Raw genomic sequence first — 25,766 nt, forward strand, 5'->3', positions numbered from 1 at the left:
CACTAATTACTCAGAAATAAAAAATGTAAAACAAAAACAAATTTTCATTGCAAGATTTCATGGCCCTCACCCTATTGGGGCCCTGGGTAGTCAGTCCCACTTTCCCCCCACTTTGTCACCCCTGAGTTGTCTACCTACACTGTGAATTCTTTGAGTTGTGTATAGACCATTAGTCTTTTCGTTTCGGTCCCTCTTCTGTTTATTTTTAAGTTCAACTGTTTTAAGTTAATATAGTTACCTTAAACCAAATCATTATGAAAATAACTAGTTGACGGTTGATTTTTGATACGCAAATGGGGTTCCACACACAAGGTTTCGGATTAGTACAGAAACTGAGTATTGGCCACTTCTTACTATATAGCTGGTATTGGAAAATTAAAAAGAGTCCCAGATGAACTTGCCTTGCCTATTTTTTTTCTCGTTTCAGAGTACATCCAAATATCTGAGATGTCACATCACTTTCTCGCCCAGAAAGAGGCGTGGGTAATGTCCGGAATCAACGCCCGGAAGAGCAGCCCGACACCTGTCACGTGACGGGGAGGTTCTTTACAAGAAAATGGCGAAATTTGAGGAGCTACGGGTAGGCATAAAACCACTTGATAGCATTAAGATAAATCTGCACTTTAACGAATTCCTCTACCTGAGAAATGTGTCGTGTCAGTTTAAGGTTGATTGTCGCTGGAATTTGCTCTACGTAGCCAAAAATACGTAGCTAAATACCTAGCCAGCTAACCATACAGTGCGGTGTATATTTGTTATTTAACCTAGCTAACGACGTTTGCTAAAGACCGCGGTAGCTCTGTCCTAGGCGTACTGAATGCACGCCGGGGCTGGCTAGCTAACAACAATTAGCCAGCAGTAGTTATAATCTAAGAAAAGCGAAATTATAATCTAATAGTTAGGTAACTTTTATTAATGTATGTCAGTATTTACATACTGTAACATCTCACAATATGCATGTAACATTTTAGTAATTTTTATATACAACTCCTGCATGTACTGTGCATACATATTTGCTGGGCTAGCTGATCTAACAAGATTGCTACCTCCGGCATACGAATTAGTTAGCAATTCAAACGCACTACTGTTATCTTAGCATCATGTATGTAACTAATTATTGAACTATTATTAAAAATTAATATGTTAAGCTAAGATCTTTATTAGACCTCCAACAATCTTCTAAATATGCTATAAACGTAAACTATTTCCTATATGTACGTTCAGATTAGTTGTTTGTCAGGGGTATATTCGTTCTGTTGAAGAAAAAACGGTTTTCGTAGCGATACACTTCCTAAACTCCGAAAAGGGAGGGGCAGGGCGTTTGTCCAGTAAAAATTGTTCTGTTAAACATTAAGTGCCGATTTTACAACAAGTAGGGTGTATGGAACATAACGTTTCTCATTGCAACTTATATATTTAAGTATAGGTATTTAAGTATAAGTTCTACAGCCAAATTGTTTGTCAAATGGGCATACATTTGTTTGGTGGAATGATTGTTCCCCTAGGTTTTCACTCTATTGAGTGAGTTCATCACAGCTGTTAGTGTAGACCGGGTTAGTGTGGTTCAGTAATACAATTATACACAAGGCTGTGGTGCTACATTTTTATCACTGCTTCCCTGCTGTCTTATAATGGCCACCTACTATAGATCAGTTATGCCAGGATATAAAACTTGTTTGTCACATCCTAGAGTTTGCAGATTTTCAGGTTACCAACATTATTTTCAAATTAGTAACATATTCACATTTAATGTTTGTCATTTGATATATATTTAAAAACAGTTCAGACAAATTTTGCCTTGCTGAGCGCTATTTGTTTGACAGCAAATCTGGCTCTTCAGGCAGAGCCCTACAGTAAACTGTAACCACCATACTGTTTTACATAAAAAGGGAATTATTGTAGGTTCAACAGTGCTTGTTTTTATTTAATTAACTTATAACTAGACAATGCTATTCTAGCTCTTCCTCCTCACCTTTCCAATGTTATGGAAATGCACAACCAAGTACAGTTACATTGAAGTTCAAACTGAAACAAGAGAGTCAGTACATGTATTCTGTGTTTGGTTTTACATTATATTTGTACTTTGTTCATCAACTGTATGCTGATGCCTGATTTCATCAGAGTAAAACAAAACTGTAAATTAAGTTGGACATTGATCTCATGTTGATTTTTCAGAAAAGTAAAAAAACATCCTGCTTAGCATAGGTTTACCTGTGTGAAATGTAAAATGTTTTTTTTTACCGCAGCTTAGAACTCATTTCAACCAATCTCAGCGCTTAATTTTGAGCAGCCCGTTGTAGAATGTTGGCTAGCTAGATTACTACTGAGAAAACAATATTAGTTTAAGGAAAAGTTTAAAGAATAATTTCTTAATTTTGATGCTGACTGTTACTTTTTAAATGATCATATTACAATTGACTGTCATTACAATACTTATTTGTGTACTGTTGTATTATTTTGTATAGCCTAACAAATTCTCACCATGGCCATGATTCTGCTTTCCCACTGTTTTCCTTTGCGTGTCTAACCATATGATGATGTGTTTTTCTTTCTTTTTGAAGTCAAGCTCAGCCTGACTGGTCATCTGTCACATCTCAGCCTTGCCACTGCCATGTTCTCCCAATGTTAAATCTGACACGTCTGGCATTATTCTCAACATTGTAGATGCATAACGGTCACATAGAATAAGGATTTGTAAGAAAAAAGAAAATATGCACGTATGAGCGATCAAGCATGGACCATATCATTAAGGGTCAGTTGGTGTTTTCTTACTTTTTTGGTTGTGATTGAATAGTTCTGTTGAGGGAGGGATGATATCTGGGGCTGGGAGGGTTCAAGCCATCTCGCGAATGGGGGGTTAGCAGTCTGATCATCAGTTGATTATGAATATTACATAATTTCAGCTTGCCATTATGTTCTAAACGACATGTTTGGTATTTTTGCTTTAAATTAGGTGCTTATCTGGCTGTCCCATTTTAAGTTAGCAATATAGTTTAAATATCTTAAGATGTAAAATTGTTTTTCAAGCCCTCCAGCCTTTGGGTTTGAGTTTTTATTTGCTGTAAAGTTTTGTCCAATTATTGCAATATTGTCATCTTGTAAATGCAGTTTTTCTGTTGAAAACAACTTTTGACAGTTTAAACATTACACTCATCAGTTGTTGTTTTTATCAAATGTATGCAAATGTGTCCTAAATGATTATCCTAATGGGGTCAGTCATGGATTAACATTGACTTCATGACATTAAGACTTTGAGGCTCATGTTGGTCTGTATTCCTTTCTCCTCTCTGCAGAGTCTGTTATCAAGTTTCAGAGTGTCCAAGCTACAAGTGTTGCTGGGCTTTGCCAGACGAAACAAGAGTGGTTGCAAGCATGATCTCCTTCTGAGGGCCTCACAGCTCCTAAAGAACGCCTCCTGTTGTCCCGCGGTGCAGATCAAAATCAAGGAACTTTATCAACTTTAGACACTAGTCCCCCCGGCTTGACCCCACATCAAGTCTGTGTTCTTCTCGGCTTTGGGGGGCAGTGGTGTTGTCTCCTGGTACCCTGATTCTCTGCTCCTCTCTGGTGATTCTCTGCTCCTCTCTGGTGATTCTCTGCTGCTTGGCGAGGAGTCCAATCAGGAGCTCAGGATGAATCTGCAGCAGCCTGCCCCCCTAATCCCCCCCGTACACCCAGATGTCCAGATGAGGGCTCTGCCATTCTATGACGTGTTGGATGTCCTCATCAAGCCCTCCAGCCTTGGTCAGTGTCTCCCTGGTAAATTCTTCTAGGTGGACCTCCACCATATAACTTGCCTTGATTTACTTAGCGGACAAACTCAATGATTTACTGATGTTAGTTCATGATGTTTAAAAACTGATTACCCTATTGCCCAATCTGAATCCAGCCTTTATGTTGCCATTACTTCAGACACCTCGCATACTGCCTTAAGAAAATATAAATATATCAACTGCTTTGAAGTGTCTTCTGTTTTTCTTGCATTGTGTCACCTGATGGGGACATGCTTTTGTTGTTAGGAGCCAGTACCGTTCAGAGATACCACCAGGAGAAGTACTTCATCTTTGCCTTGACACCTCAACAAGTCAGGGAGGTGTGTATCTCCAGGTATGGAACAGTCACTTTACCTCTGTACTCTTACTCTGCAGAACACAGTTCTTTACCACACGTCATTCTGCTGAGCTTTATTTACAGAATAATCCACTGTGTTCTACTCTAGTGAACTGCAGTCTGTTGTGCACTGCTATTTTCCACAGGTGTTGTGGTTTTGACAGCATGTTTTATTATCTCTTAAAGGGACTTTCTGCCTGGTGGCAGGAGGGACTACATGGTCCAGATCCAAATGAGGTGAGAATCTTTGGAATGGCTGGAATGCTTGGAACATCGCGGAACGCAGGCCGACGCCTTCTACCCGAGGAAGGATTCCCCTGGAAGCGCTTTCTGAGCATGCTCTGATTGCTTCTCATATGTCTTTCGTTTTCCTCCTTGAAGGTTCTGTCTGTCAGAAACCAGTTGTCCTCAAGAAGACAACTACCCCACCAGTCTGTGTATTAAAGTAAATGGGAAGCTGTTCCCCTTACCGGTAAGCACTGCTGTGTCTGCCACTCTGGGGTCAGGTGTTCTTTATGATCTAGAAGGCAACACAGAATACTGCCAAACTCAGTGGTGAAGTTCAGAACCCTCATGCTATGCCTTGTACATTTTTCTAGGGTTACGCCCCACCCCCTAAGAATGGAGTGGAACAGAAGAGACCAGGAAGACCTTTAAACATTACCTCATTGGTCAGATTGTCTTCTGCAGTGCCCAATCAAGTCTCAGTCACATGGGCTCCCGAAATTGGAAAGGTGAGCAACGGACCCTGTCAGCATATTAATAGTAATAATGCATGTCTAGTGTAGTAATTAATAATATAGTACTAGCATTGTTCTAGTAACAATACAGTACTGAATTGTGCTGTTGTATGTGTGTTGATGTGGTGTTTTCCAGACGTACTCCATGTCCGTCTACCTGGTGAGGCAGCTCACATCACCTCTGCTGTTGCAGAGACTCCGAATGAAAGGCATCAGAAACCCTGACCACTCAAGAGCACTGAGTAAAGACACTAATCAATCTCCATTTTAACTGCTCAACCTTCAACTATATTTTGATATATTTATGTGTATTTTGTGGCAGCGTCTCCTGATCCATTCTAGGCAATTGTTTTATTGTTTTTGCGTGCACTTCTGATAATCATGTATACTTCAACACTGTTCCACACACGCTAGTGTGATTCATGGGTAATGTCTCTGACACACTAGTGTGATTCATGGGTAGTGTCTCTGACACACTAGTGTGATTCATGGGTAATGTCTCTGACACGCTAGTGTGATTCTTGGGTAATGTCTCTGACACACTAGTGTGATTCATGGGTAATGTCTCTGACACGCTAGTGTGATTCATGGGTAATGTCTCTGACACGCTAGTGTGATTCATGGGTAATGTCTCTGACACGCTAGTGTGATTCATGGGTAATGTCTCTGACACGCTAGTGTGATTCATGGGTAATGTCTCTGACACGCTAGTGTGATTCATGGGTAATGTCTCTGACCTCTCCCTGCCCGTTTCGCAGTAAAAGAGAAGCTGACCGCAGACCCCGACAGTGAGATTGCCACGACCAGCCTCAGGGTGTCTCTCATGTGCCCCGTAAGTACAGGAATTTCATCCTGTCAGTGTGTTCATCTGAGTCCAGGAAGGCTTTCTAGGCTGATGTGTTAATAATCAGTGTCTCTGTTGTTCTGTTACTGTTGCTCTCTCTTCATTCTTCTGCACCTGATCCATTCCCTCTCCATCTCTCTCTGAACCCCCACCCACCACTTGCAGCTGGGGAAGATGCGTCTGACCGTTCCGTGTCGAGCAGTCACCTGTTCCCACTTGCAGTGTTTCGACGCAGCACTCTACCTGCAGATGAATGAGAAAAAGCCCACCTGGATCTGCCCAGTCTGTGACCAGAAGGCTGCCTACGAGAGCCTCATCATTGATGGGTTGGTACCTGGTCTATCAACATGATATCCACTGGACATGACCGGAAGGATGTCTGTCAACATGATATCCACTGGACATGACCGGAAGGATGTCTGTCAACATGATATCCACTGGACTTGTCTTATTAGTCATACTACGAGCTCCATGTTTAAATATTTGGCCACTGTTATGTTTTGTTGACAGAGGACAGAGAGATGGAGGTGAGAGTGGTAATAAATGGCTGTAGTCAGTGGATTTGAATTCATTCTGCAGCTGGACGTTTCCCAGACACTGAGCACAGACCGCTAGATCTCATATCATTCATGATCTTGGTTGTTGTTAGTCTAGTTGTGGGTCAAAACTAGACTAACAATTTTTTGGTTTATTTAAAGAAAAGCCCATTTTCTGTCCATTAAAATAACATCCTTTGAATGGTAGTGTAGACATACTGACCAGACAGGCTTTTCTTTAAAAAAACAAGGACATTTCTAAGTGGCCCTAACTTTTGAACAGTAGTGTATTTTAGCCAGGGTGGATGGCTCTGAGGGGAGAAGTAACACTGACTACTCTACTGTTCTTTGCAGCTTCTGAACATGAATGTCAAAAGGAACATTGTGGGAACATAGTTTTGTGTGTCTGCTTTCCTGTCAGGTTGTTCATGGAGATTTTGAACGACTGTTCGGACGTGGATGAGATCAAGTTCCAGGAGGACGGGACCTGGTGCCCGATGAGACCAAAGAAAGAGACTGTCAATGTGTCCTCAACCTGTATCCCAAAAATAGAACGTAATTATCTTCATGGTTGTTTGTTGGTGTTCCATTTATTCCATTCCAGACCTTAAAATGAGCCCGTCGCCATGTAGAGATCAGCTTTCCCTGGTAGAAATATAGACGTCTGCCCGCCCTGGTAGAAATGTAGACGTCTGCCCGTCCTGGTAGAAACGTAGACGTCTGCCCGTCCTGGTAGAAACGTAGACGTCTGCCCGCCCTGGTAGAAACGTAGACGTCTGCCCGCCCTGGTAGAAACGTAGACGTCTGCCCGCCCTGGTAGAAACGTAGACGTCTGCCCGCCCTGGTAGAAATGTAGACGTCTGCCCGCCCTGGTAGAAATGTAGACGTCTGCCCGCCCTGGTAGAAATGTAGACGTCTGCCCGCCCTGGTAGAAATGTAGACGTCTGCCCGCCCTGGTAGAAATGTAGACGTCTGCCCGCCCTGGTAGAAATGTAGACGTCTGCCCGCCCTGGTAGAAATGTAGACGTCTGCCCGTCCTGGTAGAAACGTAGACGTCTGCCCGCCCTGGTAGAAACGTAGACGTCTGCCCGCCCTGGTAGAAACGTAGACGTCTGCCCGCCCTGGTAGAAACGTAGACGTCTGCCCGCCCTGGTAGAAATGTAGACGTCTGCCCGCCCTGGTAGAAATGTAGACGTCTGCCCGCCCTGGTAGAAACGTAGACGTCTGCCCGCCCTGGTAGAAACGTAGACGTCTGCCCGCCCTGGTAGAAACGTAGACGTCTGCCCGCCCTGGTAGAAACGTAGACGTCTGCCCGCCCTGGTAGAAACGTAGACGTCTGCCCGCCCTGGTAGAAATGTGTATACCTTGTTTGAGCCGTTACTTTGTAAGTTCGTCATTACTTCTGAAGTCTTATTTCCTGTACCCCTCTCTGTCTCCTCCACACACCCCCAGCACGGCAGAGTGCTGTTGTACCTGCCCACAGCGAGCCCAGCTCAACCAATAAGAAGGCAGACGTGATCGACCTTACTCTGGAGAGCTCTTCAGAGGGCGAGGAAGAGGAGGAGCCTGATCCGCCACTCAAGAAGAGATGCCTCTACATGTCTAAGACTGAGGAAGTGCATAACAAGGGGTTAGTTAACTAGTCCTTAACTAGTCTTCTTCTACAAGACTGAGGAGGTGCAGGCTTGTTAAGTAGTCTCAAACTTAAAATAATTTATTCTAGCCTGAAACCTGTTTCTGGTTAGGCCTGACCTCTGTGTTTGTCCTGTTTCTGGTTAGGCCTGACCTCTGTATTTGTCCTGTTTCTGGTTAGGCCTGACCTCTGTGTTTGTCCTGTTTCTGGTTAGGCCTGGCCTCTGTGTTTGTCCTGTTTCTGGTTAGGCCTGACCTCTGTATTTGTCCTGTTTCTGGTTAGGCCTGACCTCTGTGTTTGTCCTGTTTCTGGTTAGGCCTGACCTCTGTATTTGTCCTGTTTCTGGTTAGGCCTGACCTCTGTGTATTTATTTCAGAGTATTGACCTACCAGCCGTCAACAGTGCGCATGCCAAACGTACAGTCCCTGGACAACTACCTGGCGCGCTCGCTAGCTGACTACACCCTCCCCTACCAACACCCCTCCCTGTCCAGCATCCCCACAGACATGCAGAGTGAGTCACCTGTCTATCCGTGGAGTTCGGCTGGGAATCCTCAAGTTGGGATTTCTGGAATGCTCTAATCTTAGATGCTGAGCTGTTTCTTGCCAATTGAAACAGTTTTGTGATTGTTTAGTGCCTGATGACAGTCGTGGTTGTGAGTTGACCCCCTCCCCTGTTCTAGGTTTGGATCTGTTCTCGCTTATTCAAGGCGAGCAGCAGCATTACCGCCCCCCCACGTTCCTCGACCACCTGAACAGCAACCTGCAGAGTGCCACCACTAGCACCGCCCTGGTGTCCTCCTCTAGCCAGTACGAGCCCCACCACCCCACCACCAGCTCCTCCCACGAGACGGGCGTCATCACTGGGGGAGGGTCCAGCAGCATCTCAGACATCATCTCGTTGGACTGATTCTCCTGTCCTGGAAAGCTCATTGGGCTGATTCTCCTGTAACTCAGGGAAGCCACCTATCAAGAGCCCGTTCATGGAGGTCCCAAATGCTTTCCTGTTTCCTATGTTGTGAACTCTAGATTTGGTCTTTCAGCCTTAAGTTGTGCGTTCTATAGGAAATTAGGCTGATATTAGTGACCACGCCCACGGGCCCACCTCACTGGCCCAGGCCTGGTCTCGTGTTCTTCATCCCGCCTCCCCGGGCCAGGCCTGGTCTCGTGTTCTTCATCTGAATTGGTGTCTGATCATTTGGGAAATATGCCAAAGGACATTTCTGTGTGCCAGTGGCAATGGGACTTAAAAGGGCCAATAAATGCATTTCTTTCAGCAGATCAGAAATAATAACAGGATATGAGACAAGGGTGGAGAAGCGAAGGATTGTGGGACTTGATGACTGAGCTGGCCTCAACACACCTCTGACCTACTGTGGAAGGGTGGGGACTGTTCTGTTTTTTTACACAAAATGACAACTGATTTTTACAAGTCTGTCGGTTTTTACATAATCGCCTTTTCCATTGGATGAACTGAGGCGGTTGAAGGTTTTGATTGGTTGAAATGACTGTTTGTCAGTACCTGGGAGGTGTTATCTCAAGGCAGCTCACTGTTGTTTTACTTACAGATTGATAGTGGACTTCCCCTTCGGTCACGGCAATAATCGTTTTCCAGACCTACCATACTTTGAACTGAGGCTGAAGTGTGTCTGAACATGGGTGTGTTGGAAGGTAGTTCTTAGGTTTTTCTCCTGAGGAACTCTTCTGGTTTTGTTTTTTTGTACAAATTATCAACATGTAAATGGGTGCCAAGAGTGCTCAAAGGCCATCTTTCCCAAAAATTTTAAGTTTAATGTCCTTTTGTTTTATGTTGTGTGTATCACATGATTATTCCTTTCGGCAATCTTCTAGTATTTCGTTTATTTTATGTACATTTTTGTTAATATTAATATTCAGTTATTGGCCCAGGAGAGTCTACATTTTAACCTTACATTTTATGTGTGGAAGGTTAAGCAGGATATGTGAACACATTTATATCCTTGTTCACCGAACCAACTAATTTATCTTCCTTTTTTGTACTGCTTTGTTGAACAGCTAAAAACAATCAGGGCCTGAAATGGTGAATTGTATTTCATGTATAAAACCCATAACTTGACACTAAAATGTGGGTTTGCAGGTTTAAATTTAGGAATAATATTTTGGCCAGTTAGGTTATACGTTCTCAGCTTTGTATGAGTTCTTTAGACCAGTTCTCAAGTCAGTTTGGGAACACAAAATACTCCTTGTGTTCACCTGTTGTCCCAGGTCTAATTTACCCCTTATTACAGGGCTAGAATAATAATCAGCAGATCTCTGTCCTGCAAGCTGGAGTTAAGAGATACTAGTAATTACTCCTAAAGGGGACTTAGTCAATGGTGGATATAAACCCTGGATTGCTGTTGCTGGACTCCAAACACAAAGTAAACTGCGCCTACTCACTGTCCCTCAGGGGAATCCAGATCCAAACAGGTGTATTTTTCAGAATCTGGTTCTTCTGCCATTGATTTGTGAGGACCCAAAATTCAGTGTGAGCTTATTCAATCATCTGAGGACAAGTTTCACATTTAATCAACATAACTACATTCTTGTGTCTGACTCAAACCTCATTGGTCACTCCTGGTGATGTACTGAGCTAGTTGGTGAACTATTTAGCACATTAGTTAACTCCAATCATCAGGTACATTTGCGGAAAACGCAATAAAAGGATGGAGGGTGTGCGGGGCTATTCAGCCCCCCCAACCCAGTTCCAATATTTTATAGCCACCTCAAATCAACTTATTTGGACCTGGTACACCAGGTGGGTGCAATTTATGACGAGGTAGAACAGAAAACCAGTAGTCTCCGGTCCCTGGTTGGGTAAGGGTTGAATAGCCTTGGTAAGGTTCAGGGGCTGTCTACATAGTGCTCACTGGACACAGAGAGGCTCTGAAGCCACTGGTCGGCCATTTTGGCCCTCTGAGTAGGAGCACTCCTCCATATGAAGGATTTCAGGAATACAGTATTTTAACCCAATGTTTCAAATAACTGGGACAGTAACCTCTAAATTATCGTTTCACTTTTGAATCATTTATACTTTAACAGCTGTAATGTTTAGTTCACTATAAAACAATGATGCATTTCAATAGCAGTGGGGTGTTAAAATGGCTTAACGGTGGTGTAAATATTCTGCAGTCATCCAGGTTTTTTCCAGGGTTTATACATCATCGGGCCTGCCTAAGAAAATATTTGTCTTGCATTAGATCCAGTTGGGTAATTATTTTAAAAAAAAATTGTTTTGGGAATATCAGATTAAGGGAATAGAAGTTTTGGTAATTTACCCTGAATAAAGCTGCATTGCTCTGCTTATTACAGTTATGTCACTATGTGGGAAGAAATTGATTAATGTAAGTAACGGACACATTTCACCACGCTGTCATGATGTAAACAAAACAAACAAGGTGCTAATTTTTTTTATTTTCCTGCAGGATATCACACACTTAATAAATCTATATCCTTTTTTAATACCTGTATCAGTAAATGTTTCCCGTCATACTATCAGTTCAAATACAGTGCATTGTACTGTTTCCTGTGGTTTGGCTGTTTTTGTGTTTATTTCCACATTAAGTGCTACTATGGTTAAATTGCACTTTAAAGCGGCAGTCCCAACCACACCTGGACGGATTACAGTTTGTCCAGGAAGTTGTCCAGACCAGGGATGCCCTCTTTCAGGCCTTTGCGTTTGCGGGTGTCCGCCACGACCTGCCACGGCCGGCTGGTCTCATCGAAGGGGTCACCCGGCAGGATCTGCCAGTGGTCGAACACACACTGAGGGAAGGCCTGACCCCCTGTGTTGGACCTCAGGTCTGCTGTGAAGCCTGACATTAAGGAAATAAAAACATTCATAAACAACCTGGAGGTCTCGGTTCAATGCCTTTACTGTGGTGTTGCCAATTACCCAATCATCAGTAATTGGGTAATTGATTCGCTGAATTACTCTTCGTGTGTAATTTAAAATGAGTTCAAAATGGACAATTCTTTTACATGGCCTTGTTTACATTAAACAGTTTTGCTTGACGACTCACCGAATGATTCATTGACCGGAAGGAAAGCCTTCACGATGAAGATTGGCGTTCCAGCGACCTGAGACTCCTCGAACACCATGCCTCTCTTCCTGTTCAGCACGCCGTAGATACCTCCCACAACATGCTCTGGGCACTGCAAGGGACAATTAGGTCGAAATGACAAAAAATAAAGGGAGAAAGGTAATCTCTTAAAATTGTCAAATATCTAGGCTCCATCTCCAACTATATTCAATGTGTGTGACATGGTTCCCCCAGGCCTCCACCTGGTTCCCCCATTATGGGGTCATGAAGTAGGTGTACATCACTGAAGTACATACTTTCTAATCTAATTAGAGTCATAATATACTTGTATTTTCTGATTATTTTTGTTAATGAGATATACTTTTGGGCCCCTCCTACTGGCTCTCATAGGTGCCATTGGTCCCATTAAAGCTCTGCCTCTGGCAATAAGACTATGAGGTGGTGCTTAACTCAAAACATTAGCTCCTTATTAGCTATGGGATCTTAAGTGACCACAGGGAGTGGGGAGATCTGTTTAATGTCCCATCTGACAGATGACCCCTTAGGGCAATGTCCCATTACATGCCCTGGGAAATTGGGATCTGATCTTTAAACCAGGGGGAAAACTGTCCCGTGCTGGCCCTTCAACACCACTTCCAGCTGGATCAGGTCTCCCATCCAAGACCAACCACGCTTTGCTTCAGCGCTAGCCAGCCGTACATGTTCCCTAAATGTATCTGTCGTTTCCATCTGGTTCTGAAATCCCTGGAGAGTTCCACCCCGTCTCACCTGGATCTCGACCTGGTACACCGGTTCCATGAGGCGTGGCTGGGCGGTGAGCTGAGCAGCGTAGATGACTCGGCGTGCCGTGGGGATGATCTGCCCGCCCCCTCGGTGGATTGCGTCGGCGTGCAGTGTCACATCGTGGACGTCGAAGCGTACCCCCCTCATGTTCTCCTCACACAGGACGCCCTGCAAAACAGGAGGCACTTCAGATGTGGCCCGGTTCTCTAGTGGGTTTAGCATTCAAGAGGGTTCCCAAGGTGCTAACGGGGGTGCTGTTTTCTGCTCACTTCCTTGGAGGCCCACTGGAACCCTGCCACCACACTGTCCTTGATCTCATTGAGGTACTGGACTCCCTTGGTGACATCCGTCAGGATGTTGGGTCCGGTCCCGTCGGGGCCAAAGCACCAGATCTTCCGGGCCTCTGTCACCTCCCACTCGTACTTCTCTGCCAGGTAGCGAGCCCTGATCTTCAGCTCTTGTCTGGCGCTTACCTCCCCCTTGTCAATGTCCTCGGCCAGGCCGTCCGGGAAGGGCCGGGCCTTCATGTATAGGCGATTGTGTTTGTTAGGGGATTTGGACAGGCAGATTTGGTCTGATTCATCGCTAACTGTCTCGCGATAAGACACTACTGGGTCAGATTTCTGGAAGAAAGAAGTATATTTTGTTTACGACAATTCAGCTTTCAAATATCTTCATTCATTATCCATTAGAAACAAGTATGATGTCATGTCAGAGAAGCAGTTAACATATGATTTATAGAAGGTGATTTCTCTGTACTGTCAGATGCAGTAGGTCAATGTGTATCTCACTTTCAGGGGAATCCCAGCATGATCCTCTTCCAGATCCTTCAGGCAGATCTCCAGATGCAGCTCTCCTGCTCCGGCAACAATGTGTTCTCCCGACTCCTCAATGATACACTGAGACAAAGAGAGGACAGACACCGTTTCTTTACATTTTGGTAAACCAAAACACTAATTCTAACTTGTTCTGTCTTAACTGGATGCTGATCGTTCTGCCATAAAAAACATGAATACATCCAAACCAAAACGTTTCGCTGGTGATTTTGGGCCTGCACGGTACCTGGACCATGGGGTCTGACTTGGCCAGGCGTTTCAGGCCCTCCACCAGTTTGGGCAGGTCGGCCGGGTTCTTGCACTCCACGGCCACCCTGACCACAGGGCTGACGCTGAACTTCATCACCCTCAGGTTGTGGGCGTGCTCGTAGGTGGAGATGGTGCCAGTCTTCACCAGGAACTGGTCGACCCCGACCAGACCCACGATGTTGCCGCAAGGAACGTCCTCGATGGGCTCTGTGTATCGGCCCATCATCAGAATAGTTCTGTGTATCAGTGGGAACAGAAAGGACAACTAGTTGGGTCTATTAGTTAGATGATGTTAATTAGGGGACTACATGTATGTTCAGAAGGTGGGATGGATTGACTGGAGCTGTTAAATATGACATAGTGTCCTTAAAGTGCTAAATCTTCCATATACCTCTGAATGGGCTTTAGGTACAGGTCTTCCTTTTTGCCAGGTGTGTAGTTGGGTCCCATTATCCGAACCTTCTGCCCCGTTGCCACCATGCCAGAGAAGACCCGGCCAAAGGCATAGAAGCGACCTTTGTCGCTGGTGGGAACCATCTTGGAGATATACATCATTAGGGGAGCTTTGGGGTCACAGTTCTTAATGCCTGGGAGGGGTTAGGAGGCCAGGCCACCAGGGATTTGGAGAGAAGGATGAAAATCTGGTTACTATGACTACTACTACTACCACCGCTACTACTTCCATTGTTACTACTGCCACTTCCATTACTACTACTACCAGTATTACTACTACTTGTAATACTAATACTACTACTAATAGATTTGTAGTAGTAGATGATGAATTGACACATGGCCAGAAGCCCATATTGAAGTCTATAAAGTCACCCATAGCGGCCTCATCGTCTCCGGGACCCTCGTAGAGCAGCTCACAGCGGTACCTCTGTGCAGTGACGGGGGAGGGCAAGTGGATGGTGATCATTTGGAGGAGAGCGTCCCCTGCTGGCAGCCAGCGGCGCATCACTGCCTGCGGAAAACACCAACACCAACACGTGTGCAAACATGAAGTGACGATGTGAAAGGAGGAGGCTAACGGGTTTCAGTACCTTCTCTTTTCATTATGTTTTGTCGTTACTGAGCACCACTCCTGTTCAATCTGGGATGTTTTTGCCAATGGCTCTTTAGAACATTTATGAAGCAGCAACACACCTTCAGTAAAGGCTTCCCTTCTTTCTCTTTGTCTTCAGCATCCAGCTTAACATCCAGTTTCTTAATCAGTTTTTCAGCGGTCTCTTTGTTGAAGTTCATGATGGCGTCAAAAACCTTTGTAAAAACACATTATTTACTCCAGACTCGATTCTAAACAAAAAAAACGATTTCAGTAATTTGAGTATGATCAACATCAGATCATTAGCATGAGCAAACCTTAAAGATGGGATCCAGGACAAGTTGGCAGAACGTGCGTGGAAGCTTTTCACCTGCGGCATTGGTGGCTGATTTGCTGAACTTTCCACATGAAGGGTCGAAGAACCTGAAATAATACACATTATCATTACCTGAACTGAACTCTGGAATAATATACATTATCCTCAACTGAACTGGACTCTGGAATAATATACATTATCCTCAACTGAACTGGACTCTGGAATAATATACATTATCCTCAACTGAACTGGACTCTGTGCCCTTGGCGTCCCGCCCCTACGGGAGGGCAGCTTCCCTTCAGCCCATTCCAAACCACTCTGTCCTGGCACCCTCAATAGTCGAACCACCTTCCCCTTGAGTCCCTGGCCATTTTCAGAGAACGTATGAAACCCATCCTCTTTAAAGATAATCCAAAAGAACTCTGTCGCCTGCATTAAGCAAGTGGGAACAAATGCTTATTAACGCTTGCTTATTTGTCTTCCTTCTAGCACAGACTTTGTTGACAGCTACTTCATTGAGGCTGGTGTACAAATTACTACTGAGTATCTACTCTCCCATTTCTCCTCTCCCCCTATTTCTCCTCTCTGCTCTCCTGTTTCTCCTCTCTGCGCTCCTGTTTCTCCTCTCTACTCTCCTGTTTCTCTCTCTACTCTCCTATTTCTCCTCTCTCCTCCCCTATTTCTCCTCTCTCCTCCCCTATTTCTCCTCTCTCCTCCCCTATTTCTCCTCTCTCCTCTCCTATTTCTCCTCTCTGCTCTCCTGTTTCTCTTCTCTCCTCTCCTGTTTCTCCTCTCTATTCTCCTGTTTCTCCTCTCTACTCTCCTGTTTCTCATCTCTACTCTCCTGTTTCTCCTCTCTCCTCTCCTGTTTCTCCTCTCTACGCTCCTGTTTCTCCTCTCCTGTTTCTCCTCTATACTCTCCTGTTTCTCCTCTCTGCTCTCCTGTTTCTCCTCTATACTCTCCTGTTTCTCCTCTCTGCTCTCCTGTTTCTCCTTTCTCCTCTCCTGTTTCTCCTCTCCTCTCCTGTTTCTCCTCTCTATACCCCTTGTCTTCTCTTCCATCTAGAACTCACTTTTCCCCCCAAAGTTTCTTCATCATGTCCTCGACTTTCTTGCAGCGTTCCTCTGGGTTCATCTCCGTCTTCTGTTCTCCCTTGGCTGTGAATTTGGCCACATACATCTCAGCAAACTGCTTCAGGGTGAAGGCCCAGCCGTGTAGCCCCGAACCAAAGCCCACTGTGCCCACCATTGGGTCCACCTACACCGGGACACACCAGGACCTGGGTCAGTCTAGAAGCTCAGAAAGAATCAGGCCATGGTTAACAGTGGTGGAGGAATAGGCAGCTATAGGGGCCTGGTTATGTACTGCACTACACAGGGAATAGGCAGCTATAGGGGCCAGGTTATGTACTGCACTACACAGGGAATAGGCAGCTATAAGGGCCTGGTTATGTAATGCACTACACAGGGAATAGGCAGCTATAAGGCCCTGGTTATGTACTGCACTACACAGGGAATAGGCAGCTATAGGGGCCTGGTTATGTACTGCACTACACAGGGAATAGGCAGCTATAGGGGCCTGGTTATGTACTGCACTACACAGGGAATAGGCAGCTATAGGGGCCTGGTTATGTACTGCACTACACAGGGAATAGGCAGCTATAGGGGCCTGGTTATGTACTGCACTACACAGGGAATAGGGTGCCATTTCTAACATGCCCTTATAGCAGGTGTCATTGTGCTGTTAAAAATATAGTGTCCTCCTCTGTCCTGGGCTACCATGGCTCCAGATGGTGGTCCTCTGTTTAGGAAACATACTGTGTGTGAAACTACATACATACAGACACTGGCCTACTGCTGACATACACTGCTCAAAAACATTAAGGGAACACGTAATCATCACAGTGTAACACCAAGTCAATTAAACTTCAGGGATACCAATCTGTCCAGTTAGGAAGCAGAAGCGATTGTGAATCAATGTCACCAGGTGGTACCTGCAGCCCATTCAGGTTGTACAGGCAATCCAGCTCCTCCAGGATGGCACATCCATACTTGCCGTTGCAAGTAGCATGACCAGTTTGGCGGTGGGTTAGTGATGGTCTGGGGAGGCATATCCTTGGAGTGTCGCATAGACCTCCACGTGCTAGCCAACAGTACCCTGACTGCTGTTAGGTACCGGGATAAAATCCTCAGACCCATCATCAGATCTTACACTGGTGCAGTGGGCCCTGGGTTCCTCCTGGTACCGGACAATGCCTGGCCTCATGTGGACAGAGTGTGTAGGCAGTTCCTGGATGACGAAGGCATTGATGCCATTGACTGGCCATCATGTTCCCCAGACCTGAATCCAATTGAGAACCTCTGGGACGTTATGTATTGGTGCATTCGACGTGGCCAAGTAGCGCCACAGACTGTCCAGGAGCTCACTGATGCCCAGATTCAGGTTTGGGAGGAGATCCCCCAAGACACCATCCACCGTCTCATCAGGAGCATGCCCAGATGTTTTCAGGAGTGCATAGCGGCATGCGGGGGCCATACACACTTCTGAGACACATGAGTTGCCCTCATGAAATGTGATGTGTGATTTAGGTGTTCCCTTAATTTATATTGTATATTTTGTTTTTCACAACATTGCACAATGATGCCTAAATATTGATGACAAAACATCTATCTTCATTCCCGTTACAACCAACAACGTTATCGTTCTATAGGGACATTCGCTATATTTCGTTCATCAAGACCTGATGTGTGATTTAAGTGTTCCCTTCATTTCTTTGAGCAGTGTACATACTGACATTTGTAAATACTGATAAGCTAACACTGACATACTACTGACATACATACTGACATAGGTAAATACTGATATGCTAACACTGACATACTACTGAATTACTACTAATACTGAATAGTGTTATGAAGAGTAATCTGTTGAGTGATCTGTAATCTGGAAACTAATCTGTAATCTGTAGAGTAATCTTTAGAGTCATATGTAATGTGTAGAGTAATCTGTAGAGTCATATGTAGAGTCATGTGTAGATTAATCTGTAGAGTCAAATGTAGAGTAATGTGTAGAGTAATCTGTAGAGTCATATGTAATGTGTAGAGTAATCTGTAGAGTCATATGTAATGTGTAGAGTAATCTGTAGAGTCATATGTAATGTGTAGAGTAATCTGTAGAGTCATATGTAATGTGTAGAGTAATCTGTAGAGTCATATGTAATGTGTAGAGTAATCTGTAGAGTCATATGTAATGTGTAGAGTAATCTGTAGAGTCATATGTAATGTGTAGAGTAATCTGTAGAGTCATATGTAATGTGTAGAGTAATATGTAATGTGTAGAGTAATCTGTAGAGTCATATGTAATGTGTAGAGTAATCTGTAGAGTCATATGTAATGTGTAGAGTAATCTGTAGAGTCATATGTAATCTGTAGAGTAATCTGTAGATCTATGGAACAGTTCATTTTTATCCATACTTACCATGATGCTGCCCATGGGTCCTCCTTCATCCTCCCCATAGGTGGCGATGATGACATTGACATTCTCCACGATGCGCTGGAAGGTGGAGAAGAGCGCCTCAGGCTTCAGTTGCAGCTCTAGAAGGGCCCGGTCCATCTTGTTCATCATCAGAACGGGCTTGATCCGCTCAGCGATGGCCTGTCTCAGCACTGTCTCGGTCTGAACACACACACCTATTGGGACAGGAGGATCAGCACGGGGTCACCTGACAGGAACTATAATGAGGTCAACAAGGCCATCTGCAGAAGCTGTGAAAGAGTTACATTTTCAATGTATTGTTTTTCTGTGTTCAAAACCAAATCAGTCAGGATGTGTTTGATAATAATAATAAAACATGTTTAATCGACGGGCCAATATAGGATATACAGCGCTTTGCATTCAAACCCCTGAACAACTTTCTCACTGTACTGAATTACAAGTAGTAATCTTGAATTGTAATCTTGTTAAAATGCATATTTTAAAACACTGACAATATTATCATGTCGGGAAATATTTGTAAGCAAATAAAAAACAGAAATATGTTGCTTGTATAATTATTTAACCCCTACACATGTATACTTACGCCATCTTTCGCTGCAACAGCAGCATTAAGCATTGTCCGATTTTGCCCCATTCTACTTGGCTGATTTGTACAGGTTGTTCTGGTTTGTTTGACAATGCTTGAGTACGAGAATTTAGCTCAGGCCTTTGACTGGATCACTGTAAAACATATTGAAAAGAAAAGCTCACCTATTCCATGGTTGGTATAAGTTTCTTCTGTTCATAGGCAGTGTTTCGTTTTTGCCAAATATAATATCTGGTATTGCAGCCAAACAACTCCACTTTTGACTAATCTGTCCTGAGAATTTTGTCCCAGTATTTTATTTCTTTCCCAAGTGTTATCGCCAGGTGTTGACACCACTCATGTCTTAATATTAATTTCCTTCCTTCCTGAATTCCCATGTAGCCCAACTTTGTGCAGCCTCTTTCCAACAGTTGATTAATCCACTTCATCATTGATTGTGGCAAGAGAGGTTTGTAGAGAGCTTGCTGTTACCCTGGGTATTTTAGAGATTTCAATTAACATCATTTGGTCAGCTCCTGGTCTGAATGGTGTAGGACAACCTGTCCTATGTAGATTACCAGTGGGTTGGAATTTTTCCCATTTGCATATGATACCATGGGGTGTAATTACTTTTTCACATGGCTGTACATTGTTCCTTCAATATTAACAAGATGCCCTGTCCCTGCTGATGTGATGCGTCCCCACAGCATGATGCTGCCACCACCATAAATCACTGTAGGTATTGTGTGTATTGAGAGATGGGCTGGGTTAGATTTGCACCACACATATCACTTAGCAGTTTTGGCCAAAACCCTCTATCATAGTCTTATCTGACCACAAAACCTTTTTGGACATCACAGCAGGGTCAGATGGTACTTGATGTTACCTGAGTAATGGCTTCTTTCTTGCCACTCTCCAATACAGGACAGTTTTATGCAGAGCCCTTGATATGGTTAACTGCTGCACCATATATATCCATCCAGCCACTGAACTCTGTAGCTCCTTCAAGTGATTGTCGGCCCCTTGTGGCTTCTCTCTCTAAGCGCTATTTTAGGGACAGCCTTTTCTTCATAGTGCCTGGATTGTGTGTTGTAGCTTCCATTTCCTGATATTAGTTTTTTTTCCATACAAATATTTCCCAACATAAAACCAATTAAATATTTTGAGAGCCAGTGTTTTAAAATAAAATATCAAACAAAATGACATTTGAGTGAATGAGAGAATTGAGCAGTGGTGATGCTATGGGTTATTTTGGGCCATCATGTACATTGACTATTGCACTACTGACAGTATGAAAGGATTACTAATAGGGATCACTCTAGATAAACCACCCCTTTTCACTAGGTATGTAAACCAAATGCCAAATAAATAACCTTGACCATAAAGCATCACAGGCTGTTGCTCGAGTGTGAGTGAAGAGCCAAGCATTGGATGCACAACAGCCAGCACACTACCAAGGTTACGTCCCAAAACAAATAGTGCACTACTTTTGAGAAGTCTCTCCAGGATTGATTATGCCCAGGCCAAAAAGTCGTGCACTACAAAGCAAACAGGTAGTCAGTTCAGATGCCCTTCCCTGGCGTACCTGAGACACAGTCTACCACTACTAGAGCGCCGTCTGTGACGCGGAGAGCAGCGGTCACCTCGGAGGAGAAGTCCACATGGCCCGGAGAGTCTATAAGGTTAATGAGGAAGCCAGACCCATCCTTGCACTGTTTGATGAAGGCCAAGTCATTCGCAGCCAGCTCATAGTATAGAGAAATGGCTCTGCAGGAGGGAGGGAGGACAGGTCACCGTCTTGACCACAGCATAGATAATGTCTGTCTTTCAAACAGTCCCACGTTAGGCTGGACAGAGGTAATAAGTGTTGCTGCACAGATCATGTCGGGGCTGTATGTATCCAATAGAGTCTTCTGGAATCATGCTGAGAATGTAAGTACCTGTGATCTGGTAAATTATATTAAAATGATTAAATCAAGTTAATTGCTGAACAGATCTTAGCTTAGTAGACCTACCTCAGATACAGATATCTGTTATTCCCAAATGGGGTTATCACTGTAATGAACTGACATGATGGACCACCAGAGCGACCCTGGTACCCATTCATTGATGCCTGACATAAAAGTTTGTGCCAACGATTGAATATGATATCTGTCTGATGGCCTGGTAGAAATGAAACATTGCTAGATTGAATCCCTGAGCAGGCAAGTAAAATAAATAAATCATTTTGTCCTTGTGAACGACACTAATTGCTCCCTGGACAGTTCAGAGCTCAGTTAAAAGTGGAAGTCACATTTTGGTTGGACTTTGTGAGCAATTGACAACTGAAACAATTTCATTGTCAATGACACAATGGTAACCCAGAAAAGAAACATAGACCATATTGTTGTAAAGGCACTAATCTGTACACTAAACAGTGACCAGTTATAGACTGTTCTGTACACCACACAGTGACCAGCTATATAGACTGTTCTGTACACTACAGTGACCAGCTATATAGATTGTTCTGTACACTACACAGTGACCAGCTATATAGACTGTTCTCTACACTACACAGTGACCAGCTATATAGACTGTTCTGTACACTACACAGTGACCAGCTATATAGACTGTTCCGTAAAATACAGTGACCAGCTATATAGATTGTTCTGTACACTACACAGTGACCAGCTATATAGACCGTTCTGTACACTACACAGTGACCAGCTATATAGACCGTTCTGTACACTACACAGTGACCAGCTATATAGACTGTTCTGTACACTACACAGTGATTAGCTATATAGACTGTTCTGTACACTACACAGAGACCAGCTATATAGACCGTTCTGTACACTACACAGTGACCAGCTATATAGACTGTTCCCTACACTACACAGTGAACAGCTATATAGACTGTTCTGTAAACTACACAGAGACCAGCTATATAGATTGTTTTGTACACCACACAGTGACCAGCTATATAGACTGTTCTGTACACTACACAGTGACCAGCTATATAGACTGTTCTGTACACAACACAGTGACCAGCTATATAGACTGTTCTGTACACTACACAGTGACCAGCTATATAGACTGTTCTGTACACTACACAGTGACCAGCTATATAGACTGTTCTGTACACTACACAGTGACCAGCTATATAGACTGTTCTGTACACTACACAGTGACCAGCTATATAGACTGTTCTGTACACTACACAGTGACCAGCTATATAGACTGTTCTGTACACTACACAGTGACCAGCTATATAGACTGTTCTGTACACTACACATGGAAGAATAACAACTATATGGACTAGCAGGAACACCTACGTCGACTTGATGGTGATACACCTCTCCTGCTCGTCCTTCCTGGTGTCTGTGAAACGTGTCTCACCAGCCCGGGCACCAGCGATGATGCCAGCCTTGCACACCAAGGAGTCGGTAAGCGTGGATTTCCCGTGGTCCACATGAGCAATCACAGACATGTTCCTGATGTTGGACTTCTTGTCCATGATCGCGCGGATCTGGTCTACTGTAAAGTTCACCTAGGTGGGGAGCAGAGGGAAGGGTGGGTTTGTGGGGGTAATTTACACCTTTGTCGCTGTCCTTCTCCTGTAGAGTCTATGTGTGTGTGTGTGTGTGTGTGTGTGTGTGTGTAACTCTCTCTCAAAAAAATTTAAGATGCATTCCGAGATTTTTGGCCACTGGTAGAAAAACTGGCACTGTCAAACCGAAACAGGCTCCTAAATGATTGTTTACTATGTCAGGTATTTGCTGTGTGTGATGTCAGCACAATTCACGTTGAAACTGATTTCCATGGCTAAGGAATTATAGTGATTCTACATATATAGATTATGTACATACATGAACACATTACACATCCAGCCTACAATGGGAGGATTAAACAAATATTTTGTTATTTGCTTAGTCCCAGATTGCATCTTTAACACTGTCACTATTTTTTAATCGCGAAGCTTAATTGTTTGCTGCATTAGCCTATATAAGCACACCAAGGACAATGTAACACGAGTCGATCGTAACCCGAGCTCCTACACCGGTATTGTTTCATTTAAACAGATCTTGTGTACAATTACAACACCGTTTCTAAACAGTTGTGCAGCCTAGGTAGCTGCGTCTGGGCATCCCCTATGCTACAGGGGCAGGCACTGTTGCCCAAAGTGAGGACATGAAACTTTAATACGGCCATCTCAGGGAACGGGGCGTGCTTGAGCTATTTATATCACCGGCCGGGGGTAACGGTACTCTGCCTGACTGTACCCCTGCAGAATAAGCACGCTCAGTATAGGCCTGAAGCCTAACGAAAAATTGTTTGCAACAGGAGAATTGCATCACATAGAAATCGAAAATTACCTGAAATCAATCATCTGCACTGATCATTTTATTTGTTCGGCCAAAACAATCCAATAGACTTTACGCTCTATTTCCAACTGTAGTTCAAACATTTTATTCACTGGTATGACGTCTTTTTCATTTCAAGAGCATTCTTATAAGGTTAATCGGCGAAATGAAACATTGTTTTCATTCGGATGCCAAAAGAATCAGCCCTACGTCATCGAAAATTAAATAGAGCGCAACATAAAGAGATCGTGTGTTTTATAAAGAACAAATATGACATTCTAAAATGTATTATGTTCACATTATATACCACCCAGTAACACATGCTATATATGCTTACCATGATTGCAGTTGGTTAGATCCCCAGCCTCGGCCGGTTGACCCTCTTCGTCGGGGGACAAGGGGGGAAAGAGAAAATATGACGCACTGATCTTGGTTAAATGCTACGACAGCCGGCACTCTGGGGGTCATGTGTAATATGTCACTAAGTGTCACGGACAGAGCTGAAATTAAAAGGCATACAACAGCGAATGTCCCTTTAGAACGATAACGTTCGTGGTCGTAGCTGATTCTGCGTAGTCACCGCTATGCAAGGTGTTTCTGTCCGTGATGCGCACTGACTGCCAGTACCCGCTGGAATGAAGATAGATGTTTTGGCGTGAATATTTAGGCAACATTATGCAATGTTGTGAAAGAAAAAATATACATTGCTAAAAAAAAAATTAAGGGAACACTTAAATCACACATCGGGTCTTGATGAAGGAAATATATTAAAGATCAAAATCTTTACTGTAGGCTGCGTCCTGTACAACAACGGTCAATGGAAACCAAAATCACAAATCGAGTGAGGTCTGGATTCAAATTCACACCGAAAATACTAGTAAAGAATTGAAATCACAAGCTGTTCCAACTTGTTTGAATTTCATCAAGGCAACTCATAATGTGACTCAGTAGTGGGTGTGGCCCCACGTGCCTCTATGCACTCCAGACAGCATATGGGCATGCTCCTGATGAGACTTCAGATGGTGTCCTGGGAGATCTCCCAGACCTGGATCAGGGCATCAGTGAGCTCCAGGAAAGTCTGTGGCGCTACTTGTGGCCACATTGAATGCACCGATACATAACTCCCCTGAGGTCCTCAATTGGATTCAGGTATGGGGAATGTGAGGGCCAGTCAATGGCATCAACGCCTTCGTCACCCAGGAACTGCCTACACACTCAGGCCACATGAGGCCGGGCATTGACCTGCACCAGTGTAAAGTCTGGCAATGGTTCTGAGGATTTCATTCCGGTACCTAACAGCAGTCAGGGTACTGTTAGCTAGCATGTGGAGGTCTGTCCGACCCTCCAAGGATATGCCTCCCCAGACCATCACTGACCCACCGCCAAACAGGACAGGCTGGATGATGTTGGAGACAACATAACATTCACCATGACGTCTCAGGACTCGTTCACGTCTGTCACATGTGCTCAGTGTGAACCTGCTCTCAGCTGGGAAGAGAATAGGGCGCTAATGGTGGACCTGCCCATTCTGGTGTTCTCTGGTGAATTCCAATCGAGCTGCATGGTGCTGGGCTGTGATCACAGGTCCCACTAGTGGACATCGGGCCCTCTTGCCACCCTTATGTTCCTGACAGTTTGGTCAGAAACATGGACACCAGTGGCCCACTGGAGGTCATTTTGTATGGCTCTGGCAGTGCTCCTCCTTGCACAAAGGAGCAGATACTGGTCCTGCTGCTGGGTTGATGCCCTTCTACGGACTTGTCCAGCTCTCCTTGTATAATGGCCCGTCTCCTGGTATCTCCTCCATGCTCTTGAGACTACTGGTGACACAGCAAACCTTGTGAGAGAGAAATTGTCTGTGGCCACCACCTGTAAAACCATTCCCTATTTGGGGGTTGTCTTGCTGTTGCCTCTCCAGTGCACCTGTTGTCACTTTCATTTGCACCAAAACAGGTGACATTGATTCACAATCTCTTATGCTCCCTAACTGGACAGGTTGATATACCTGAACTTGATTTGGTGTTTTACTGTGATGATTACGTGTTCCCTTAACTTTTTGAGCAGTGTATATATATTGTACTTCTATTTAGTTTGATCTTCTTTGATAAATGGTTAATGCTACAGTGTGTTGATCAATAGTTTTTGTTTGGAAATATTGCTTACACGTCCAAAATATGCAGGTAACGACACAGAGGACAATTTTGCAAACC

General features: G+C 44.1%; 2 protein-coding genes across 2 annotated transcripts; one reads left to right on the top strand and one right to left on the bottom strand.

Annotated features, from left to right (window-relative positions):
* Positions 1-478: 478 nt before the first annotated feature.
* pias2 (protein inhibitor of activated STAT, 2) lies at positions 479-11,338 on the top strand. Its single transcript, XM_029124542.2, has 14 exons — positions 479-580; positions 2,562-2,752; positions 3,294-3,759; positions 4,020-4,107; positions 4,297-4,347; positions 4,492-4,582; positions 4,710-4,844; positions 4,987-5,092; positions 5,609-5,682; positions 5,860-6,020; positions 6,652-6,785; positions 7,683-7,860; positions 8,240-8,376; positions 8,546-11,338. Exons 3-14 carry the CDS (start codon positions 3,633-3,635, stop codon positions 8,770-8,772), a joined length of 1,509 nt encoding a protein of 502 aa, XP_028980375.1. The 5' UTR covers positions 479-580; positions 2,562-2,752; positions 3,294-3,632; the 3' UTR covers positions 8,773-11,338.
* On the bottom strand, positions 11,275-24,143 carry LOC105030224 (elongation factor 2). Its single transcript, XM_013136985.4, has 15 exons — positions 23,894-24,143; positions 22,528-22,742; positions 20,799-20,980; positions 18,631-18,842; positions 16,226-16,410; positions 15,154-15,259; positions 14,938-15,051; positions 14,617-14,755; positions 14,183-14,378; positions 13,769-14,027; positions 13,498-13,605; positions 12,976-13,329; positions 12,692-12,874; positions 11,903-12,035; positions 11,275-11,695 (listed from the first exon to the last, which is right to left on the bottom strand). The coding sequence occupies exons 1-15, from the start codon at positions 23,894-23,896 to the stop codon at positions 11,502-11,504; spliced, it is 2,583 nt and encodes an 860-aa protein (XP_012992439.1). The 5' UTR covers positions 23,897-24,143; the 3' UTR covers positions 11,275-11,501.
* Positions 24,144-25,766: the final 1,623 nt, after the last annotated feature.

Source organism: Esox lucius, chromosome 13 (genome assembly GCF_011004845.1).
Source record: "Esox lucius isolate fEsoLuc1 chromosome 13, fEsoLuc1.pri, whole genome shotgun sequence".
In the NCBI taxonomy this organism is placed as follows: domain Eukaryota; kingdom Metazoa; phylum Chordata; class Actinopteri; order Esociformes; family Esocidae; genus Esox; species Esox lucius.